At 43.4% G+C, this 23,769-nt stretch overlaps 1 protein-coding gene across 13 annotated transcripts in view; it reads left to right on the top strand.

The window, feature by feature from the left end:
* Kank1 (KN motif and ankyrin repeat domains 1) overlaps positions 1-23,074 on the top strand; it is a 201,174-nt gene extending 178,100 nt beyond the window's left edge. For 10 of the 13 annotated variants that reach the window (XM_087184054.1, XM_004838204.4, XM_021252748.2 and 7 more), the window contains 9 exons: positions 9,105-9,287; positions 9,941-10,049; positions 11,114-11,344; positions 12,591-12,678; positions 15,691-15,910; positions 18,755-18,897; positions 19,491-19,691; positions 21,582-21,680; positions 22,290-23,074. In XM_087184054.1, coding sequence (XP_087040180.1) covers positions 9,105-9,287; positions 9,941-10,049; positions 11,114-11,344; positions 12,591-12,678; positions 15,691-15,910; positions 18,755-18,897; positions 19,491-19,691; positions 21,582-21,680; positions 22,290-22,352 — 1,337 coding nt within the window. In that variant the 3' untranslated portion in view covers positions 22,353-23,074. The remainder of the gene's footprint in view (positions 1-9,104; positions 9,288-9,940; positions 10,050-11,113; positions 11,345-12,590; positions 12,679-15,690; positions 15,911-18,754; positions 18,898-19,490; positions 19,692-21,581; positions 21,681-22,289) is intronic. The other 3 variants (XM_087184058.1, XM_021252749.2, XM_087184057.1) reach the window with 1 other exon arrangement.
* Positions 23,075-23,769: the final 695 nt, after the last annotated feature.

The following is a 23,769-nucleotide window of genomic DNA, read 5'->3' as shown; positions in this document are numbered from 1 at the left end:
TTAGGATGATAATGGACAGAATGAAAACTGAGAGTCCAGATCTGTGAGGAATTGTACTGATTCTTAGTATCTGGTTGTTTCTTTGGTCTCTGTCTGTAGACTAACATAAGAAAAATAAACTGGTATTGGCAGGCTTAGAGATTATCTTCTGGAGCTGCTAGTTTTATGTGATGTTTTATTGTCTTCCAGCTATTAACTTTCTCATTTTATATAGATCTCTCTGAAGAAAATCTTGTATTATTTGTACCCACAATTATCAGCAGTATAAAATGTTTATATTTCCACGAAGGGAAGAGACTTCATCAGTTCATTTTACTAACACTGCAAATAATGATTAATGTTCTACTCCATCTCAAGCACAGGTGGAGGCTCTGAGGATAGTTTAGCAAGCGAAGCCAGGGTCCCTTCCCTGAGGGGCTTACCATTCCAGTCAGGGGCACAGGTGACAGACCTGAAACAGGCCCAGGAGGAGGCGCAGGTACTTTGAGCATGAGACTCCACTTCTGGGGGCAGAGTGGCAGTGGTTCTGGGTGGGGCTGTTGGAGATGGGCAGGAGCTCTGGGAGAAGAGGGTCTTTTCCCACTGCTCATTTTAGTAAACACATATGTTTTGCCTTTCCCTTTCTTTCCCTTTATTCATTGGGATTCCTACTCACCTGTGCTTTTTTCTTTAAATTGAAGCTGATCGCTGAGAAACTACCAGGGGAGATTTTACACTGTGTGGTTTCCCTGTTAGCCTCACTGAAATCCCTTCCCTGAGGATCAGATACCCCGTGTCTTCCTGGGGCTGAGGCCATACCACCTGGCTATCATGCTGGACACTCTGCTTCTCACAGAGCAGCATGATCAGGAGGAGGGTGTGTGTGCATCAGAATTTTTTGTGAAAATGTGCAATATAGACTTAATTAAGCCATCCACAAAAGCTTTCAGTCTTGCTGTTTTGTTCTGTAAACCTGAAAGGACAGTGATCAAAATGGACTGAAATAGATTCTTTTTATATCTTCCTGTATTTCCACTTTCAATCTGAATGACTAAGAGTTTTTAGTATCTGCTATGGGATATAGTTTCTTATGAAAGAAAAAAATGAACATGACAGCTGCTGTGTAGGTTTTTTCTTTTAGAATCAAGAGTCTAATAAATGTACAAGGGAGTCATTTTAGAGTAAACAGGATTATAATGATATGTGGACTGAAGCAGAGTCTTAGGTAACAAGATGTCTGCTTCCACATCCTTTTAAAAATCATGATGTCAGATAAGGGAAAATAAAATTCTTACATCCAGTCAACAGATGGCACAGAGGATCATAAAAGCATTTTCTTCCCAGGCTTCCTCCCTCCTTCTCTTTCACATTCTTGCCCAAAATATTCAGCTGTAACAATGAAGTAATTTGTTTGGCCCCTGGGCTTGGAGACCAAGGAGCAGGTGCCCTGTGGTTGTGCTGCGGTGTGTTTTGGTCTGTCTCCACTGCTGCAGACATTCTGCACAGCACTGTGTAGATGTGACTGCAAACAAACACCTGATTAGCTAAAAGATATGAGGCCTACAGCATTTATGAACAAAACAAATATTTTATTCACTTATTTATTTATTTGGTACCGGGGATGGAATTCTCAGAACCTTGCGCTTGCAAGGCAGGCACTGTGCCACTGACCTAAATCCTCGGCCCAAGAATAAACATTTTAATGGCACTGATTTAGTCATAGTAGTAGTCTCTCCCAGCGTGCACAAGAACATCTTTAAAGTATATCTGAAATCCATGTTACCTTTGTGTTTTAACCACGTTGCTTTAGAGTTCTGATGAGAAAAGAATTAGGTTGCCAACTTGACCCACATTATGGTGTTTGTATATATGGGGCTGAAAACTAAAGCATCTTGATATACTGAGTTCAGATTGCTAACACCTGCAGGCTGTGAAGAATGAAGGTGTGTCAAAATGTACCCTGGATTGCTGTGCATATTATAACAATATACCATAATATATACATATTATAATATAGTATATTGCTCACGCAGTGTGAAGTGGATGTCTACTGTAAGATGTAGTGAAGTATTTGTTCACACCTCCCCCCCACCAACCAAAGTGAAAGGGAATTTGGATTTGACATCTGCCAAAGAAAGTGCATAGTAATGTTTTTTTGTTTTGTTTTGTTTTGTTTTTTGGTACTGGGGATCAAACTTGGGTACCTTGTGCTTTCAAGGCAGGCGGCAGAACCACTGTAAATTTATAGAAAATTTATCTCCTATCCAAACAAAAGGACTACTTTTTAAATCAGCTTCTGTATTTGTACTCTTGGTCATCTTGGGTTTGTTAAAACGTTTATGAGCTTGAAGTCATTCTCATAACTGTAAAAATGTTTGTAGAGAGATACCAAAAGCGGGAAAATGAGGTCATTACAGAACACCATTTCTAGTTCTTTGTCTCCTAGTTCAAGAGCATCAAAATAATCTAAACCTGGTGTTTCCGGAACCCTGCAGGGGTATAAATTGGCATAGTGTGTGAGGGGCCTACTGACCGGAAGTCAGGAGTGCTTATTTGTACGTCATTTGTGACAGAACTTTGGAAAAGGCACTTAGGCTTCAGGAAAAGATCTTCAGAAGATTTAATTCGGCCCATCACCTTTGTAAGCCCTTCAGTAGGCACTTGTTTAAAAATCTTGTTATTTTAAACTAATAGTTTTTAATGAGTGTTAGTAAAATGGAAATGTGCTCTGGTAAAAGATGCAGGTTTACTTTGAAACTTTGAATCTTAAGGTGTACAGTTCATTTCAGGCTAAAGCATGGAGATTAGCCATCTTCAAGAACTGAAATAGTGTTGAGTTCAATGACAGATGTAATGATCGATACTGGATGACAGCCACAGCTGTTTGTTTTTCTGAGCAGCAAGTCATTCATACTTCAGTAAAGATGTGGAAAGTCTTCCCTGTCCCCACCTCTGTCATCTCAGTTGATAGCTATGCATTAAGTGTCACTGGTATGCAAAATGTGGTGATACTGCAACAGAGGTGGAAGGATGTCCCTTGCAGAACTCGGCATCTAGTTGGGAAGCCAGGACATGCACACCTATGGCAACACCAGTATACATTAGGTTCAAAATGGTGTGCAATTAGAAACTGCTCCGGGTGCAGCTGTAGTCAAGTTAGCTGAGGTCTGGGAAGGAAAGGAGGACCTCAGCCGAATCGGGAGAAGTATATTTTTACCCAGCTTTAGTTAATGCAGCCAGTCAGCCTGGGATTTCTGGGTCAAGTCTTGGGATTGGTATATGATTAAATGTGGGTGGGGTGGGGTGGGGTTGAGGGAGAATCTGGTTCTTAATCCACTCTAGCATTTTAATTTCTAAGTGTCCACTTTTAAATACATCCATGGCAGCTGTTCAATACATTCCCAGGAAAATATCAAAAAGGCCCTTGGGGGCCGGGGATTTAGCTCAGTGGTTTCGCCACCTGCTGCGCAAGCGCAAGGACCCGAGTTCGATCCCTGGTACCAAAAAAAAAAAAAAGGCCCTGAAACTGCAGCTCTGACCTTTTAAGTTTTCCATCCCCAGTTTGACTTGGCTATTTGTGCCAGTGACCACACGTCTGAGGCTTCAGGCAGGGCTCAGAGAGGAGAGCATAGAGGCAGAGAGGGTTTGTCCTCCATCAACACTCCGTACTTTCCCCTGCAAAGTAATACACACCAAAATAGAAGGTGATTGATTCTTCATGAAGAATTTCTACAGTAATATTTGGGCTAAGGGGTGAATTCATGCTGAAGCCCTTTTTCTTTATGAAAAAGCTAAAGTATTTCAGATCTCCTTAAATTCCGAGTCATACTTGGGAAAACAGACTGAATGGCCTCCATAACGAGTCAGATATTTCAGTCCTACCTATTCTTGACAAGTTAGAAGTGGTTTAAAAATCAAATCCGAGTGCTTTGCTGAAAATTGGGCACACACCATGGTTAATTCACTGGCCACACTGTTCAGAGCTGTGTTTTGGGGAGATAGCACTTGACATTATAAACAAAAATACGGATTGGCATTGCAGAACAGTTGACATCTGAGATCAGACCAGCCTTTAAAACCCATTTTAGGGGGCCGGGGATTTAGCTCAGTGGCACCGTGCCTGCCTCGAAAGTGCAAGGTCCTGAGTTCAATCCCCAGTACCAAAAAAACAAAACAAACATTTTAATACATTTTAAAAATGTATGACTTCCAATTTAGAAGCTCACTCCTTGTATCCCATCAGCTGATACTCATTCTAGATGGATAAAATCAGGCAAGAGAGATTCTTTAAACTATTCTCCCAGCTCTAGTTTTTATTGAATTTTTTTGTTGTTGTTTGCATCTAACATCCTTAAAGTTCAGGACATTATCAAACAGTTTTCACTTTAAGTCTCTTTTCATTATAGTTTCCCCTAGCTGCTGTGATTATTTCTATATCAGATGCTTAATGCTTTCCATTTTCCAGAACACTGAGATTTCTGTCACTTGCTGTCGTTTAGTCATCACTAATCTGGCCAGTTGTAAAATGAGTCTGATGCTTTACTGACAGTTACAGCCATGGTGTTAGTGACAGAAGGTTTCTCACTGTTGCCTGCTCCCCTGCCCACCAGCTCCCCAGTGGTGCATGCGCAGACTGTTGCCAGCCGGTGGGAGTCTTGAGGTCCATCCAGAGGGCCAGAGTTTGCGGGTGTTCTGTAATCACTCCTCTTGTGCTGTGGCAGTCATGTGGGGTACTGTTTACTGTTCCCATGCACTTCCACCATCAGTGACCCAGGGCTATTAATTATACCACTAGTAATTCCTAAGAATTCACAAGGTCCAGGTTTATGAGTTGAGACCACAGGGGAATCTATAGTCAAATTTTTAGCAGTTGAGTTTTATTTTGCTTAATTTAATTCAGTGGTTCTCAATCCTGCCTGCACAGCAGAATCACCGGTGTGGGGGTGGGAGGTTAAAATTCACTGTCTGGGCCCATCTGCAGACTGCTCAGTGTATTTTTTTTTTAAACCCCCACCCTCAATTCCAGTGACTATAAAGGCAGCTGGGTTGAAAACATTAAATTTAGTTTGGTGGCCACTTTATTTTTGTGTTTCCGGGCCGCACATGTCCTTTGTTTTGCTTGGACATGGCAGTCCCTACTCAGCTGCAGGTGCAGGTACAGCACCGTGTGCACCTACAACAGCGGGCTGGTTCTCATTAACCTCTTGAGAATAGTGTATGGGCTGCTTGATTCCAGCCAGCGTTTGAACAACATCCCAAAAAAGATTTTTCTGGCCATACAGGCGCAGTTTCCCTCAGACTGGACAAATAAGCACCAGTTTGATGTTTCACAATGTTCTTGGCTTACCTTTTGGCCTCAACAGAATCTGTGACTTTCAGGTGAGTCACATGGCACTTCTGAAAGGCCTTTTATTGTCCAGCACTATTGTAAGTATGGGGGCGGGGGCACACCAAATAAGACCACAGTCAAGGAGCTCGGGGAGCTTACCTCCTCCTGGAGGAGACAGGTGAAGCTGAGAAAACAGGGCTGGACGAATTTTGAGTCTGGACATACGTGCTGCAGAGCAACAAGGGAAAAAAACACCTGTGGAGTAGTAGCCTAAATAAATAAATGAAAGAAACTACAAAGGAAGTAGGATTTGGGCCAGTCCTTGAAAAGAACATGGGGGGCACCTTGTGAAGATGCTGGAATTCCAGGCCTGGTCAACGGCAGTAAGGACAGAGAGTTGGGAGGAATGAAGACACGAAGACCTCCCTGAACAAAGTGGCAGGTAGGAGAAGTTGAGTGGTACAACTCCCGCTGGCAAGACAAAGCTGCTCACTTTCTTTATGAAGGACCCACATAGGCTTGGGGTTGGGAAAGCTTTAAGAAGTCTTGGCTTACTAAACTATGGTGAGAGAAATCAGGGTATTGGTGTCTCCAGGTGGGGAGATTCTCAAGAATTTGCAGAGGGGTTTACTGAGTTTAAAATATTCAGTATTTTAGGTTGTTACACAGGTGTATGCATTTACCCAAACTCATGTAAGTATACACATAAAAATTACATTTTAATTGTATGTAATACCTTGTAAAAATATGTGTGTATAGTTTCATTTCTATATGTATATAATTTTTTTTTTTTTTGCTGTGCAGGGAATCACACTCAGGGCCTTACACTAAGTAAATACTACCTTTGAGCTTCTAATTTCAAAGTATTTTTTACAACCACATTTCAATTGGTAACCTTTGAGTTAAAAGACTTTAAAGCCATAACAGCCAATGGAAATAGTGGGATTCTCATTCAGGCTTCTTACACCCTTTTTTTTGTGAGAGCCTTGGAGAAATTTGAACATTGATTAGGTAATGATTATCATTTTTTAAGGTTTGATTAGTTTTATCATTAATATTTTGTGTATGTGTCTGTTTAAAGAGTTCTTTTAGAGATATATACTAAAATATATATGGATGAAAATGATTGGACGTCTAGCTTTTACTTGAAAATAATCCTGTGTAAGTGAATGGAAGTGAGAGATGAAACCAGATGTTGAACGTAGTGATGGGAACAAGGGAATTTATTATGTAGTTGTGTGCCACATAACAATGTTTTAGACAACCACAGAGACCACATTACAATGGGAGTCTCACAAGAGTGTGTCACTTAGGGGTGTTTGTCAGCATACTGTGATGTCCACTCCACTCCACATCACCTAAGGATGCATTTCTCAAAATGTGTCCTCATCATTAAGTGATGCCAGATTGTGCTATTGCCCACTTTTCTATGTTTAAGGATTTATAATGGTAAAACATTACTGATGTATTTGTGTTTAAAAATGATTGTTGGGTCTTGCATGGGAAAATGGTTACTCAGTGTTCCTCTAGGACGAGTGCTTGCACTCACACTAACTAGTGAGACCTTTTGGAGGAGATGCAGCCATTTCAAACTACTGATGAGTGGAGGAGGAGGAAGAAATGAAGATAAATGTGCCATTGCCCGGCCTATTGATTTTACTTGGAGTAAGTTAAAGGCAAGCTGGACATTTCACATTGGCATTTAGGGGCTGCATCAGGTCCTGGGGCCGTTAAATGGAGGGCAGCACGCAGTACTGCCTGTGTGGAGGCAGGCAGGCTTGTGAAGGATTGTACCTGTACACATACACACCCAGTGCCTGCAGGACTGGAGGAGGAAGCACTGTTCACAGAATTAAGGAAGTGAATTCGGGTCCAGCTTGCATGGCCTCAGGCAAGTTACCGAATCTCAGTGACCTTCGGAGTTCATAAGTAGAAATATGAAAATGAACAATTTTGGATGTTCTCTAATGTCTCATCTTGAATATTTTGTCTGCCCCTCCTCCTAAAATTTCTTTTGCCATTGTTTAAAACTACCGGCATTCAAAGTGGGCCCCTGCATCAAAAACTCTTTGGGGGGCCGTGTCAGAAAGGCCCATCTCTGAGCCCCAGCCAGGACAGTGACTTCCTGGCAGCCCAGGCCTGGTGATCTGCACTTGATACACCTGTGATTATTTTGAACACTAGAACTTAGCTTTAGTGTTTCTCATGAGTAATCTTTCTTTAGATTGCCTCAGAATACAGTGATTAATTTCCTTTTCTTCTAAACATCTAATGGATTTCAAAGCTTTATTTTTAAAAGGGAAAACTGATCAAATTCTTATTCCATGACAATATTGGGAGTAGATTTAAATGTTATTTTGTTAATACCTTATACCTTATAGGTATAATTCAGAAAATAACAGATACAAAGAAGAAAAATTATAAGCAACTGTAATTCTTTGGCCTCAAACGAGCAGTATGAAAGGGGCTCTGTGGTAGAGAACTCCCCCAGCCTGCTCTAGGCCATGGTCCCTAGGTTCCATCCCCAGCATTACCAAAAGAATAAAAATTTTTAAATATTCTTTTTTTTCTTGTATACCTTTCAGGTTTTAGAAAATATATATATACATATAATTATTTACTAATAATTGCCCCATACTATTTTATAACCCGTTTTCAAGCAAGCTATGCTCATTATTGTATGTAACAAATGCCTTCCTACATCAGCCTGTTTAATAGCTACAGAGAATTCCTGTCTAATGTCCCAGCACTTACTAGTTTCTTACAGGCAGACTATGGTGCCTGCTCTCTTCACTGTTTCAGATATGAAAACAACCATCCTTATACCTTTTTGTATATCCTTAAGAAAAAAGTTCTAGAAATCAAATTACCAAGTCAAAGAATTATTTTTATAAGAGTGATTTTGAACATAGTCCATATCCATTATGAAGTGGCAAATAAGGGGGGAAATTAAATCATTGTAACTTTAATTTTACTAGTCTTCCAAATAACTCTTCTGAATACATATATGCATGTAGTCTATGAGGGAATCTCACAGAGGCAGAAAAATCATCTTGTACCTTGTACTGTAGATCCCAGAAGAGGGTATGGAAGATGAGCTGTGAGAGATCAGAGAAAGGAAAGTCGTGTTTAAATAGGAAGGTGGGAGGGTGGGCCATGTGGAGTTGGGAAGAGGGGCATTCCTCCACAGAAGAGGAAGTGCGAACCAGAGACCCCCACCCTGCAGCCAAAGAGTGGTTCCCTCCACCCTGATACACTCCCTGTCCCAGAAAGGACCACAGGGGTGGTGGGAGTGAGGTTGCAGGGGAAAACTGGTGCATTGCCCATGGCTTAGAGTATCTGGATAAGCAGTGTGGACCAAGCTTCCTAGGCGGCCCGAGGTGAGATTGCCAGGTCTTGTTTTAGCTGCAGCAATGATAGCGTTAGAGCTTGGCGGGAGTATTCCTCTGCAGCAATGTGCCCGAGGGGAGTGGCAGGAAAAGAGAGAGGCAACAGGATGGAGGTGACTGCTGTCTCCCAGAGCCAATGTGAGGAGAACAGCAGGAACACAGGAAAAAAAGAGGTGATCGCATGGAGCTAGAGTGACAAGCTTTGGCAGATGTGATAATGCAGGAAAGGTCGAGAGTCAAAGGTCACCTTGGGGGGTTAGGTGGCTTAGAGAGTGGTGTCACTTACTGAGAAAGAAAACATGGGAAGGAAACACTTGAGAAAAGGATAAGTTGCAAGTAGTTGTTTTTCAGTCCATTTCATCCAGAGTTGGTATCACATTACTTTATGCCCTGCTCTTTCCGGACAGGAAAGAATTTGGAATATACGTGCCAGTGTGGAGGGCTACTGAGCACTCAGGTGTCCTGGCCTGAGCTCAAGGTGGGCATGGCAGAAGGGATGCCAGAGAGCATCCAGGAGACCTTCCCCTCTCAGGAGGGAATACCGACCCCGGTGAACCTGACAGATGACCAGGTGGCTTCTGGCCTCTACAGTAAGTCTCACTCCTTGGCATCAGGATTCTTTCTGGCCCCATTGCCAGCATTCCAGTTAAATGACAGTGTGTCTTCTAAATTGACCTAGAGAGGCCTGGGGATTTAGCTCAGTGGTTCCGCCCCCTGCCTCGAAAGCACAAGGTCCCGAGTTCCATCCCCGGCGCACCCCCCCCCCAAGTGACCTGGAGAAAGAATTAGATAGCTGTTTGGAAAAAAGGCCTATGATATCTAAAAATTAAGCTTTCTTTGATAATCTTAATTTAAAAATTTATCTGGTATTGCCAATTATGAAATAATATAAAGAGCGTTTTACTTTTTCACATTCTAGCAGGCAAACATTTTTTCCAGGTTATTTAATTTGAAATGAGACACATCTCCGTGAACAGCAGGTCTGATAAGATGCCAGGTGTCATGGCATTGTCATGTCTGGAAGTACTAATAGAAATGTTCCCCATTTAAAGAATGTTATTAATGGGACTTTATTTTTTTTTTATTAATAGGACTTTATTCTCTCCATGCACACACTTTTCCCAATGGATTTGTGCAAATTTCTCATGTATGCATGCCAAATGTACATGAAGAGAGAATACCTGTTAATTTGACAGGTATGAGTTTTGTTAATTGTGATCATCTTGATATGGTTTTTTCACAGTATGTACGAATAATGAAAATACACTGAAGTCCATCATGAAGAAGCGAGATGGGAGTAAAGATTCAAATGGTGCAAAAAAGAATCTTCAGTTTGTTGGCATTAATGGAGGGTAAGGAAAGGTGGCAGTACTAGATCTCAGTATCTGTCTGTCTCCTTCGCCTCCTACCTGTTTAAGTCTCAGTTCAAGGTGCCAGGCCTGGAGTGCTGCCACACCTGGGTGAAGGAGGACTCCCTCATCAAAAGGGTGCATTTGAGCTTCTCTGCTTCCCTCCTTCTCTTGCTGTCTTCAAGGATATGTCATGCTTGTAAGGATTCCTGATGAAGCTGAGCCATTGCCATCTCATTACTGTCCTGAAAAAAAGTCTTCAATAAAGAGCAGCACACAGTAGTTGCTGTACTGTGCTGGACAGCTTTTCCTTGCCTGTGTTACAACTCAGAAAGGAGGAGAAAGAGAACATCACTCCAGAGCATGGGGTGCCTTTTGCTTAGCCCCCATGTTCATGGAGAAACTAGGCTTTTCACCTGAAGAGTAATCCGACATGCCAATGCTCCCTTTCTTTCTAAACAGAATGTTTATTAGTTGTTTGTTCCTTCTCTTCCCATTGATTCATGTAAATACTTAAGCCTGTTTATCCTCCTACAGTCAAAGCAATTAGTTGACTAATCAACAAAGCAATAGTGCGGAGTTAGCTGAAATAATATTTATAGTAGACTGAGCTGCCAAGGCTTACCATGATGGGGCCCATTTTCCAAATCTTAAAATGTTTCATGGGGTGGTGTGCCTCAGGAGATTTTGGAAGTCAGGCATCAGAGGAGGTATGTTGGTTACTTATGTTTCACCTTGACACTGGGAGAATGAATGGGGCAAAATAGCAAGAATGGAGAAAAATATTATTTGAGCAACTGCACATGTGGTGTTTGCAGTTGATACTTAGCCAGAGGAGCCCTAATTTTTAACAAGTGGTATATGGTACCACTTGGCAGCTCAAGCTGTCCCTTTTAAGTCAGAACCCATTAAGAAAACCACCAGGTACTCACATAGACCTTACATTGAACTTCTAACCACTGGTGAGATTTCTGGAGTCTAATCAGCAGCTTTCCATTCATAGAAATTTCGGTTGCTGGGTCTTTATGGGCACACCTTGCATCTTTGAAATCCTAATTGCTATCTAGGTATGAAACAACTTCAAGTGATGATTCCAGCTCAGATGAAAGCTCTTCTTCCGAGTCAGATGACGAATGTGATGTCGTTGAGTATCCTCCAGAGGAAGAGGAGAATGAAGACACTCGGGGAGTGGCAGAAGGGCACCATGCAGTTAATATTGAAGGCTTCAAGTCTGCCAGGGTGGACCATGAAATGCAGGTTCAAGCATGTGAACCTGAGAAGGTGGAAATCAGAGAGAGGTGTGGTACATTCCCCTCCCCTCCCCTGAGCCCTCCCACATTTAGTACTTTGTCAGAATTGCCCAATTCAGAAATTTTTCAGTTATATATATTTATGGGGGTGTCTTATCTGTACATCAGAAGTATGTGTGCCTGGTTACAACCCTAATACAAGTGCAGAGTATAGTAACTCCTAGATCTATTAGAGAAGCGAAGAGAATGGCTTGATAGAGCCTCGTTTGTTTTCTGAAACATCAACTTTTTGTTAACCTCATTTTATGTGTGGAACCACCATCCACTTCAGCTTCCACTGTATGAACACTTAACCTTATATTTAAAGATATATTCAAAGTTTTTGGTAGATTTTCAGATTTTGATTTCTTTTTATCTTTAGCCAATTATCAAGCCATACCATACTTGATACAGCAACGTTTTCTCAGTATGCCCGAGAAACGGTATTTATTTAGCCTCGACCAAAGATCACATTTGCACATTTACTGTAAAGATGTGTATCATGTCTCTGGTTGCTCTAAGTGAGCACAGCCATGGGTTTGGGAATGTCATAAATAGCAGGTGAAATAAAATACCAAACTCTCTGGTTGGCTAACACATGTGCCTCAAAATGAAGTGCATTTTAAAGACTATTAGCAAAAATGGATTTGATCCTCATAGAAACAGGCGAAAATTTAGAAAAATGGAAACTTCAGTATGCCTTTTCACTATGGAAGGTATAAGTGGAGAAAACTAATTTGGCAAATGAAATGAAAGTTAATTGCATTAACATAAGGTAAGTGTTTCAAGTATGTATTTCCAGGTGATTCAAATGGTTTGAAATGTCATCAGGTTTATTGAGATGTAACTTATTTCTGTGTGCCATCTGATTTTTCATTTTTCATATAGTTGAACAAACACTTCTTGAGTCACCAGATGTGTAGTGTACTGGTGAGCATAATGGATATGCAGGAATTTAGATCTCCTCAGCCCGTTAAAAGTAAAAAAATTTTTTATATCTCAAAGTTATTCTATAATGTCATGAAAGCCAGACTGGTATAGCTGAAGCTGCCCTCAGGAAAAGACCTTGTGGTCTGGCCGGTGGTATTGGTTCTTTACAGACATTAATTGTGGATGCCTGGAGACCCCTCCAGCCATCACCATGTCCCCAGGCTCATTGTTCAGAGCCATTATCTTTTACAGGGTTAAAGATTGAAGATAAAAATGACTTTCCTTTTTGTGGTCAATCCTGAGCTCTCTTTTCCCTCTCTTTTAGGTATGAATTAAGTGAAAAGATGTTGTCTGCATGCAACTTACTAAAAAATAGTATTAATGATCCCAAAGCTTTGACGAGCAAAGACATGGTGAGTTTGCATATAAACACTGTCTGTGGGCTGTACAGAGTGCCCAGGTGGCATCACTGACAAGGCATTGGCCACCCGCCCGAGCTGCTGTTGTGCACATGCTTCTCCCTGAACTGTTCCTTGCATGAGCAGTGGGTGCTCATTGCTCTACCTGGCTCCCCCATGCACACCCATGGTTTCCCCGAGGCCTAGCTCTGCATAGCGCTTACCCACTCTGCTTCTGTGGACATCCATGGACCACATAGTTGCAGTCATAAGGGACAGCTGATTGCAGGGAGTTATCTTTTTTCTACATGTTCTACTTTTGTTCACAGAACCTTCTGATCCAAGAAACAGCACCTCAGAATTTTTTTTAGGTTAGGGTAGTTCTTTTAAAAGAAATGTTATCTGGGCCGAGAACAACATTCCTTTTACTTATTAAAGTACATATTATGTTCTGATGTGGAATGTAGGTGGTCACTATTTTTAAACAGAAAAATAAGTGCACTTGTCATTTCAGTTTGAGAAATCCAGAAGCAAACAACAAGAGTTTGTGGTTGTCTTGGTGATCACAAATGGCACAAGCTAGGACAGAGATTACTACAGTCACGGTTAATCTGATGCCTTGGCCGAGTATGTCACTCTTTGATGCACTGAGGTTTTTATATGCAGCTTTCTATAAACCAGACCCACCCTCTGCTTGACAGCTTCATCTTCAGCACACTGAGAAAATAGGGCTTCTCGTGCTCACTTCAGCAGCACGAAAAAAGAAATATAAATATATATATATATATATGGCTTCTCGTGTTTAATCATGTGCATATGAATCTTTGCATATCAGACTTACTGTGTTGTTTTATGCAAAATAACCTAAGTCTGCAGCTGGTGAAAAAGTTGGCTATAAGATTCTCAAGATTCTACAGTAATAAAATTAAAATGTTAGGACTAGAAGGGACCTAAGGAATTACCTAATCCTGGCAAGGCGGTTTTCCTCTTGCATGAAAATCCCATTTGGAACTCTGTGGCTCCCGCACAGTGGTAAAAGCTAGTGTGTTTCCTGCCTCTGCCTGTGCCAGTCACCACAAGTGCACCTGCCCATGTGGCTGCGCTAGTCCAGCCCCTTTCCTGAGGCCACTAGATTAGACCAACAGTGCTGGGATTAGAACCTATCTTCAGCATGTTGCCTTTTGGTTTTTTGTTATTCCAATTAAGGGATGTAGCCTTATCACATGGCATATTTTTTAGATTTTAAGATGTCTTTTCATATTTATTGATATTGCTGTAGAAAAATTCATCAGAGCCAGCTGAGTCTTGATATTCAGTTAGTGTGCTGACAAGGTAGCACGGCGATGACATTTACAGAAGGAAATACCAAGTAAAATTCCTGGTCAGTGGGTAACACCGAACTGCATGTTGAGGGTTTTTTGTTTTTTAAGTGGTGCTGAGGATGGAGTCCCAAGTCCTCACGCACATTAGGTAAGTGTTCTATACTGAACAACACTCCCAGCCCCTAGGACTACATACTGAGATTCAGCAGTACTATCCACACCTTTGTAGAAGACAGTAAAACTGGGAAATGTCACTTCAATGTCAACATAACCCTAGGCTTAGCCTCAATTTGAAACAGGTGCTTTAGGACCCCATGTTTTATAGCTGTAATATAAGTTTTTTCTTTTTTTCTTCTCAGAACATAGGGTCATTTGGTCTTTATGGACTTTACATTTCACCTGAATTCTTGAATATGGTGTCAAACACTCTGACCCCTACAATTTTCATTCCTTGCAAACGTGTTTAAGTGTTATTCTTTGCAGAGTGCTAGTTGTGAGAGTGATCACAGTACCAGGCCAGATAATCCTTTCAGGACCCTGATTACTTGGCAATTACAGAGTTAGGAATGCCAGAGGATATAATTTCACTTTTTTCTGTGTGACAAGTCCAGAGAAATAGAAATCTGGGTATGTAAGACACTAAGCAAGAGAGAAGGAAAAATAGATTAATTCTTTTCTGGCCAGGACCCTTTTTGAATGACTCAAAATATGAATGGGTTAAAACTGAGTTTTCAGTAGCAGGAAAATAAAGACATAGACACTCTATAATCCCAGCCTTGCCCTGTTAGTACAAAGAACATTCCTGGGTGTGCTGGTGCTTACGATGCAGGCGTTCTGTCTCTTTGATATACTGTTAAACAATAGGTAAGAATTTTTAAAGAATAAACAAATCACACCTAACTAAACTCTATATCACCAGCCCTGGCTGTGTCCAGCCTACACTGAACTGCATTTGTCCCAGGTTATTCTTGATCATCCATGAAGCAAAGCCCATATTGACATGTCCACAGTCTAAGGAAGTTAGGAGTGGGGCTGGATGATCCCAATGAGAAATGAAATTTCTTCCCGACTTCTTTGAGTACCCTCTCCATGGCTGAACGACATTAGTCGGAGTTGGTTGGGTACATGAGAGGGTCTTCCAACCCAGCGCTTGGAGGAGTTGATGGAGTTGAGAGAGTTGGAGTTGGTTTGGCTAGGAAGGAGGCTGCATAAAGAAGGGTGGCCAGTTAACTTCTTTCTGATTTCTATGAAAAGCATTTGCAAGGCCAGCAGAGCCCAATTCCATGAGTAATAGTTCAAAAGTTAAATCAGCCCTCAGTGTTTTATTATCTTTGTCACAGACATTTTTCTGATGAGGAAACTGAATTGCCCAATAAGTAACTTCCCCAGGGTCCTTAAAAGAAGCAGAACCCGAATTTGAGCCTGGGGGTTCCGGCTCCAGACCCATTTCTGTCACACACATCTGTGTGATTGACCTCTTTTATAGAAACTAGAATTCATGCTGTGTGCACTTTAAAGTCAAGAGGGATATTCCAGTCTGGTGTTCAAGGCTGTTCTTAGGGCTCTAGGCTTTGTTAGCTATTTTTAAGAGCAGATTCTAACTGCACACACTTTGACTATAAAAGGCCTGGTTACTTGGCCTTGCAGCTCAGCCTGAGGAAGGCCTATAAATAGAAGAACTAATGGCAGCTGTGTGTGTTGGCAGAGGTTCTGTTTGAACACCCTCCAGCACGAGTGGTTCCGTGTGTCCAGTCAGAAGTCATCCGTGCCAGCCATGGTGGGGGACTACATAGCTGCCTTTGAGGCTGTCTCCCCCGACGTGCTCCGCTACATCATCAACATGGCTGATGGCAACGGCAACACAGCGCTCCACTATAGCGTGTCCCACTCCAACTTTGAGATCGTCAAGCTACTCCTGGACGCAGGTACAGTATGTGCCCCGACTGTTCTCTGAAAGCACCTGAGATACTCTGGTTTCTCTTCAGATTGTGTAAATCTTTCGCCATTTACTAATAGCATCCAAGTTGTGACTCATCTCAGAGAACCAGGTTGATCCACCCCTGAACTCTCTGACTATTCTAAAATCCTTTCAGTGCTTTTCAGTGTGACATGGCAAGAACCCTATTCTTGAGTCCTATATGGGAAACTTGAAGTTTAGACAGAAATGGGTTACATGGAGGGTTTAACTCTATACATACCGCAAGTCATCTGCATTCAAGTGAGGTGTATGCCTTGTAACAAATGTGACTCATGTTCATGCTGTTGCTGAATCATGCAGGCTTGGTTTGTTTGCCCTCAGGAGGCAGAGTGCTACTCACTGGCTCAGACTTGCAGTGTTTGTGCCTGTGGATTGCTGTTTGTCCTTGCACATCAGCCTCTGGATGTGGTGGTTGGTCAAGATTGGCGCCAAACAAAGCTATGGTAGATCCATCACTGTTCCTTCCAAAAAAGGAATCAGCATAAACAAGAGAAAGTGTGGTTCTTACATCTGAACCATATTAATGAGAAGAGCGGAAATTTGTCATTCTGGGATCTAGCCAGTGGGTGCCTTAAACATGAAATGATAGAGTAGCACAAAGAAGGATCCCCTTGAGAAATAGTGAGCTTTCTTCACCTTTTACTAATAGTATGTGACTAATGAAAAATTCACACTAATTTCGGTCCAATTAATGATATAATGTCAATACCCAATTTAGAATATACAATAAAACTGCCCAGTTTTCTTTTACTACATCTTGATCCAGTGCCCAATTTTCTTCCCTGATTTAGGGTTGTAAGATTAAAGTAGAAAAGAAATCCAAAAAGATGTATCCTTTTTTTCCCCTAAAGGGAAAAAATGCTTAGTCCCTATTTTAGGGCCCATGTTAGGGTATAGCTGATTCCATCTGACAGGAAGGCATTTCAGGCCTCCTTCCCTGTCGACTTTCCAGACTCTAAACAGAGTTAGCTGTTACGTCAGCCAAGGTTATTGTGAAAACAGAAGTGAACAGCATCCAAAGAAGCTGAAAATGAGATTTCAGAATTCTTCTGAAAGGGACAATTTTTATATACTCTTACAACACTAGAGAAGATAACTTGGCAAATTAAATAATTTTAATTCTGATTTTGGAAGATTTTGGTTCATCACCTTTCTTTATCTGCTTACTTTTTACAGTTTACCATTATAGGCTGGAATTCTGGCTTCAGTTTGAGTCTAGGATGCATTAGCATCCTCAGAACTGATACCGAGAAGCCCGAGTACATGTGTCACCTACTTCTCCACCACACAGCCTTTTCTTTTTCCCTCCTAACACACACCTTTTTTTTTTTTTTTTTTTTTTTTGTGCCGGGGATCAAACTCGGGACCTTGCACTTGCAAGGCAGGTGCCAGAACCACTGAGCTAAAGCCCCGGGCCATCTCCTAATACACACTTTTGTGAATGCTCTTATATTCTTATATGCAGTTGATTGGGACCTCAAGGAATGTTTCCGTGGTACCTTCCCTCTCACCTTTTATGACAGAAACATCCTGAACATTTTAAACTTGTTTAGTCACATACAAAAGCTGCTGTCCAGTCCTCACTATCCTGTCATTTCATTAGGAGATGCTGAAGGAACTTTTAAATGCCTGGAGGATAATTTAGCCCGTAAAGACTTCCTAAGAATTACAGAATAGGAGGGAGCAGGGAGGGATGGGAGGGGAAGGGGACCAAAAAAAAGAATTAAGATGTGTCATGTGCATGTACAAATTCCCCATGATAAATATAATCATTATGTACTGGAAATGTGTACTACTAAAAAAAAAACACATGAAAAGAAAAAAAAGAATTATAGAATGGCAAAGGTCTAGCTCATCAGATGTGTTGGTCTCTGGCAGTATCTTAGGGGACTTGCTGCATTATATTGCTGTCTGACCACAAAGCCTAGAGTTAGAAGGTATATGACCGGAGTTCTGCTTTTGGGCACCCCACACATCAGAACAGTAGTATATTAGGGCCTCAGAACTGAGTAGTATTGGCTAAGGAGCAGCACCATATACAGTGTTCCATGCTCAACTTTTGCAAACCTTTCTTTGATTTATCGCTCATTCTGCATCTTTCCCTCCAGAACAGTGAGTTCCTGAGCAACAGAATGTCCGGACCCCACATTCGTGCCCATTCTCCAGGGCAGTGTTGAACTGCCTGGCTTTAGCTCCAAGCTTTACAGTTCATCCACCAGTTGCCAGCAAGATGTGCTATAGAAACTGACAGGCCTTTTTGTTGCTGCAGGCCATGTGAGATAGGACGAAACATTTTGTTCAGCATAAAAACATTTCCTTCTGAGTCCCTCTGTCTCTGAGCACTTGATCCTTCTGTTTCACTGACTCTGACAGCATCATACTTTGCATTCCTATGTGTCTTAGTTACTTTTCTCCCTGCTGGGACAAAATACCCAACACCCACAAGTTAAGGGAGGAAAGGTTTATTTGGCTCACAGTTTGTAGAGGTCTCAGTCCATAGGCTGGCTCCAAGGCAGGGTGAATGGTGGAGGGGTGTTTCATGGCAGGCAGAAGGTAGCAGAGCAAGCACAGGGCCTTAGCTTCTTTCTGTCCCTTTTATACTCTAGGCTACCAGGCTTAGGCCAAACCACTCAGACTGATTTAGCATCACACACTCTAGATTCAGCCACCTCTGAAAAAGCCCCACTTGTGATTGCATGAGGTTTTGCGGGGACGTCTAGACACAAGCCATAACACCATATCTGCTGCTCGTAGGAGAGGGCTTCTCCCTGAAGAGACTCATTTCTTGCAGATGTGTGTAATGTGGATCACCAGAACAAGGCAGGGTACACCCCCATCATGCTGGCAGCCCTCGCGGCCGTGGAGGCAGAGAAGGACATGCGGGTTGTAGAGGAACTTTTCGGCTGTGGGGATGTGAATGCCAAAGCCAGCCAGGTCAGTATGGATGTTTCCTGTGCTCACCAGCATGGCATCATAGCAAGGTGGAGGGGAATACTACGACCAAGGTGACAAAGCAGCCTTAGTGTCACGCTGCCCAGTCGGAACCCGTGCAGTCCCAGCCAGTTCTTGCTGATTGAATGTACTAATGACACATGGACTTCCACTTCCCACCAGAACCTCCCCCTCCTTTGTCTGGCCCACAGCCCCAGCCTGCCTGCATATAAGTGGCTGCGTGTCCCCACCAGGCACCAAGTGTTTGCTGCTTCCTGCTGTAGTCTCTTCATGCCAGATGCCAGTCTCAAGTCCAGATGTGTTCATGCCTTCATTTTAAACTTTTCTGAACTTCCCAGCTCTTTTGTGTACTGAGACAGATCCTTCGAGCTGTAGTGAAAAACTGACTCCTTACTTTATGATCTCACAACAAACTGGTTTCTCCATGCCAGCCCCCACCCCACCCCCAAATTACTACATGCCAGGTTCTTCGTCACTGCACTGTTCTCATTCCCTTCCCCCCAGCACAGCCCACCACAGGCTCCGCCTGCCAGCTCCTCCTGTACTTCTGAAGTTGCCATCACTCCCTCCCACAGGCGGGGCAGACAGCCCTCATGCTGGCAGTCAGCCACGGGCGGATAGACATGGTGAAGGGCCTGCTGGCCTGTGGGGCTGACGTCAACGTCCAGGACGACGAGGGCTCCACTGCCCTGATGTGTGCCAGTGAGCATGGGCACGTGGAGATCGTCAAGCTGCTGCTGGCCCAGCCAGGCTGCAATGGCCATCTGGAGGACAATGTAAGCCGACTGCATGGGGCCCGCAGGCGGGGTGGGGACAGGCGAGCAGAGTCTCCGAGTGTGTCCCTCAGTGTTGCCTTCCAGGCATTTCCCTTTGTGGCCCAGTGTGGCAGCCTTTACTGTGTGAAAACTAATACTTCATCAGCTAAAGCCAAGGGCAGAAAATAGCCCTCTTCCCCACATTCAGAAAAGGAAGAAGGTGATTTCTGGGTACACATGAGACCCCATATACTAAAGGGCAGTAAACAATTGGGCTACAGAATTGAAGTCCACATAGGCAGCTTCTGAGAAGTCCACAAGGAGATGACCAGGTTATCGGTCCCTCAGGGAACTGAGGTTATTAGAAGTTGGGGTGAGTAGGTGACTGAGACCAGCTCCTTTTCCCTTGGGCGAGACACTTCCCACCCAAATGCAGGGAAGGGAAGTGCTCCACTGTGGCCTGCCAAAGTGGGTGACTTGTGAGGGAGGGGATCCAAAAGACCTCCGTGCCTTTAAGTACATTTCCCACTTCTGTTCAGTCTGTTCCCGTAATAGCCACCTAGTTCCAAGCTGTCCCCATTCCCAGATAACCTCTGTCCTGGGAAATCTCCTAAGGCAAAGGGATATTCTGGGTGTCTCCAGGCTAGAGGGGAGGAACACCACTGATAAGCAGAAGGCAGTAAAATGGGTTGAGGGTCACAGCAGTCAGGCTGGTCTTGTGTTTGAAAGTTTATCTCTGTGGAGCACAGGCTTGAACCAGAACTTCCTTCAGCTCAAAACTTCTAAAAATCAGAGGGAAAACAAACATCATCCTTTGCCATTAATTTCAGGTCTTCCCTGGCCTGCAGGGCTCCCCAGCTCTGGCTCCTCAGGTCCTCCACAGAACAGGAGTGCATCAGGTTCCCTTAACTTCCTGGAGAGCAGCCGGAGTGTCTAGAACCATCTGCGTTTAGATGTGTTGTGGGTTTTGCTCGCTTTTACTTCTACTGCAAATAATAAGCTTGCAGATGAATAATAATCTGTAGAGCCAAGGAACTTGCAGAAATCCTGGCTTCACCACTGAGTGCCCACTTCCTTACCCATAAATGAGTTGGAGAAGGTCCACATGGTCTCCGGAAGAAAAGCAGCTTCTAGAATTCACAGCGTGGGAGGGAATGGGGCTAAGATTCAAGCCACATTAGAATTGTTTCCTGCTGCTTATGACCAGAGGGGAGGCCTTATTTCAAGGCCAGACAGAAAATAAGTTACGTGTTGTTCGCCTTGTTGCACCTCCCCTACAAATGAATGGAAATCAAGTAATGCACCAAAAGGTTCCCTTCACATGTGTGGTGCTTTCCGTTGGCATTTCCATAAGATACATATATGTAAGCTGCCAGGGTTGAGTGCTCACATGGATGTTACTTGTGGCACTCAGTAGAGATGCTCAGAGCTTTAGGACCACAGCTCTGTCCCCAAGGGGACAGTTAGATCTCTGGCAAATGGATGTGTCTCACACGCATACCTTGTACTTGTCTGGTCATTTGTAATCATAAGAAGAAAGAAACTTAAGTTATGTTTCTACTTCATCTTCTTCTGCTGCCCCCTTCTCATGGGTGAGTGGTTGAACAGGACTTCCTCAGGGAATTCCTGCCTTTCTGAGGATCCGTGGTTTACAGACCTCTGTGCTGCACGTTGATAGCAAGGACACAGTGAGTGGAGTGAGCTTCACGGCTGATTTCTGCAGGGTGGAGGCTTGTCTCCTGTATCTTCCTGGGCTTGGGCCCCAAAGCTTAAGAGGTCCGGAAATGTGTCCTGAAGGTCTCAGTGGATGGCTGGAGTGGGGGAACTTCGTCAGTTGCTGGAGAGTGTCTTATACTTTCTGCTATCTGGACACTTGAGAAACCCAACCCAGCTTGTCTGTGTTATTTTCAGGACGGCAGCACTGCCCTCTCCATAGCCCTGGAAGCAGGACACAAGGACATTGCCGTTCTTCTGTACGCCCACGTCAACTTCGCCAAAGCCCAGTCTCCGGTCAGTGTTGTACACTTGGCATTGATAAGTAGACTGAAACCCACCAGATGGGCAGGTCCCCTTCCTCAGGGAATTGAAAGGACACACGGGTTTTGTGCTGATTCTGAAAATGGAAGTTTGAGTCCAGAGCTTAAGAATTCATCATTTTGGGGCTGGGAATTTGGCTCCGTGGTTTCGTCGCCTGCTGCGCAAGCGCAAGGACCCGAGTTCGATCCCCGGTACCAAAAAAAAAGAACTCATCATTTCTGCACCACCCTGAGAGCCACCAGAGCTGAGGTGCAGCAGAGGCTGAGCCCAGCTCCTCCTCGGGAGACAGATGTTCTCACTTTGCAGATATGTGTCTCCACATTCCTGGCATTGTTCCTAAAGCTGCCAGCGGGCAGCTTACAGTTCCGAAGTTGACTCCAAGTAGGAAGTTGACTTCCCCGACAGCTGACAGGCCAGGCCTGCTGGCCATACAGCAGGGGCTGCTGCTGGTGGACATCTGCCTAGTGTTCTCAGCCAGACCTCTTCCTGGGTAGTTGTCAGCTGTGGTGGACCAATTCCCAAGGTCACAGGGGACACATGCGCCTTACTAACCCCTACTGTTTTTCCTTTCCTGGTTTCTAGGGCACCCCTAGGCTTGGAAGGAAGATGTCTCCTGGTCCCACCCACCGAGGTTCATTTGATTAATTTGTGCAAAGTAGCCCTTCTTTGACATGCCACCACTAAGCTGCTAACTGTTCCTGTTGCGGTGACAGATACTGAATGTAAATATACTGTACCTGCACTCACCAACACACGGAAGCAGAAGCAGTGCCGGCAGGAGAGGCCATCCTGGGTGCACCGCCTCCTCTGTCTCTCTTCTCTATGGCTGTGAGTCGGCTCCATTATGGATAGTGGTAACCTGACCCGGACAGACAACTTCTCTCCCTTCTCCCCTTCCTCCTGCAACAAAGATGAGTCTTTTTAAAGTGAGGAAGTTGAGATGACTTGATTATCAGTAACTCAGGCCAGGCTGATTGTTTCTGGTTAAAAATAAAAGGTGGAGCTCTCAAATAGTATAAAACTGAAAGGAGGATGTATTATATGACTTTTTATATAAAAGGCATCTATATGAAATTGACAGTGTTTTAAACTTTTATATTCCATAGTAATTAAACACATGAAGAACTACATGTAACATTACCACAGTTTTAACAGTTGCACAGACCTATCTATCTATTGATAAAGGCTGAATTGTCTTAGAGGAACTGGCTCTGTATTTGCCTCCAGAAAAACTTAGTGTAGTTCTCCACGTATTCATGGATTCCTTTATACCATGCCACATTTACCTTGGTCTTATATGTATTTAAATGTTTGAAGTGCCTTAGACTCTTGCCATTATTTTCAAAATAAAATTTCATTCAGCTCTTTTCCTTTTCCCTGCATCATCTCTGACAGCTGTCTGCCCCAGACTTCTTGATTTACAGTGCACAAGTGTGGATAGTTGGGAAGGTGGGCAGAGCAGGGAAGGGAAATGTGAAGCCTCCAGGTCCTGGGCTCCAGGGGGGCTGGTCTTCAGAGAATGTGCTGGATTCCATGTCCCTAGGCTACATGTCACAAGGCTGAAGGTGAAGACTTGTTTTGCATACATTCATCAGCCAGGCGATCTCCCAGGGAACCCCAGGTTGATTCTTCCCAGCTTCAGGAGCCCTCGTCCTTGACTCTTCATTGTGTGACTGCTGGTGACTGGTTGAAAAACAGCAACAAAAAATGATGAAGCTGGACAAACTCTGTCAGATGGCTGTCTTCTTCCCATGAACTGACAGTGAAGTCAGCAAGACCAAGACAGGATCCCTGCCAGCTGTGGGATCCAGGCTGAATTTCAGGTAGTTGTTCGTGCTCAGGTTCCTACAGACCTGAAGTGGCTCAGGAAATTAGAGTGGGTTTGTGAAGAGAAGTAAGTGTCTTGTCTGCTCCATGCCTTTTGAGCAAAGAGGGCTGCATCTCAACATGGTTTGTGGCCTTTGGGATTTTTTTTTTTTGGTGGTGGTGGTTTCATCTGAGAAAGGCATTAATATTGTAAATGCACGGGAAAACCTTGCCTCTGCCTGCTGTCTTTCAGTGC

This window comes from Heterocephalus glaber, unplaced genomic scaffold (genome assembly GCF_053883595.1).
Source record: "Heterocephalus glaber isolate CG9 unplaced genomic scaffold, H.glaber_assembly_v1.0 deba00001481, whole genome shotgun sequence".
Lineage (NCBI taxonomy): Eukaryota > Metazoa > Chordata > Mammalia > Rodentia > Bathyergidae > Heterocephalus > Heterocephalus glaber.
Note: the sequence above shows the minus strand (reverse complement) of the source record. Positions and strands in the feature narration are given on the sequence as shown.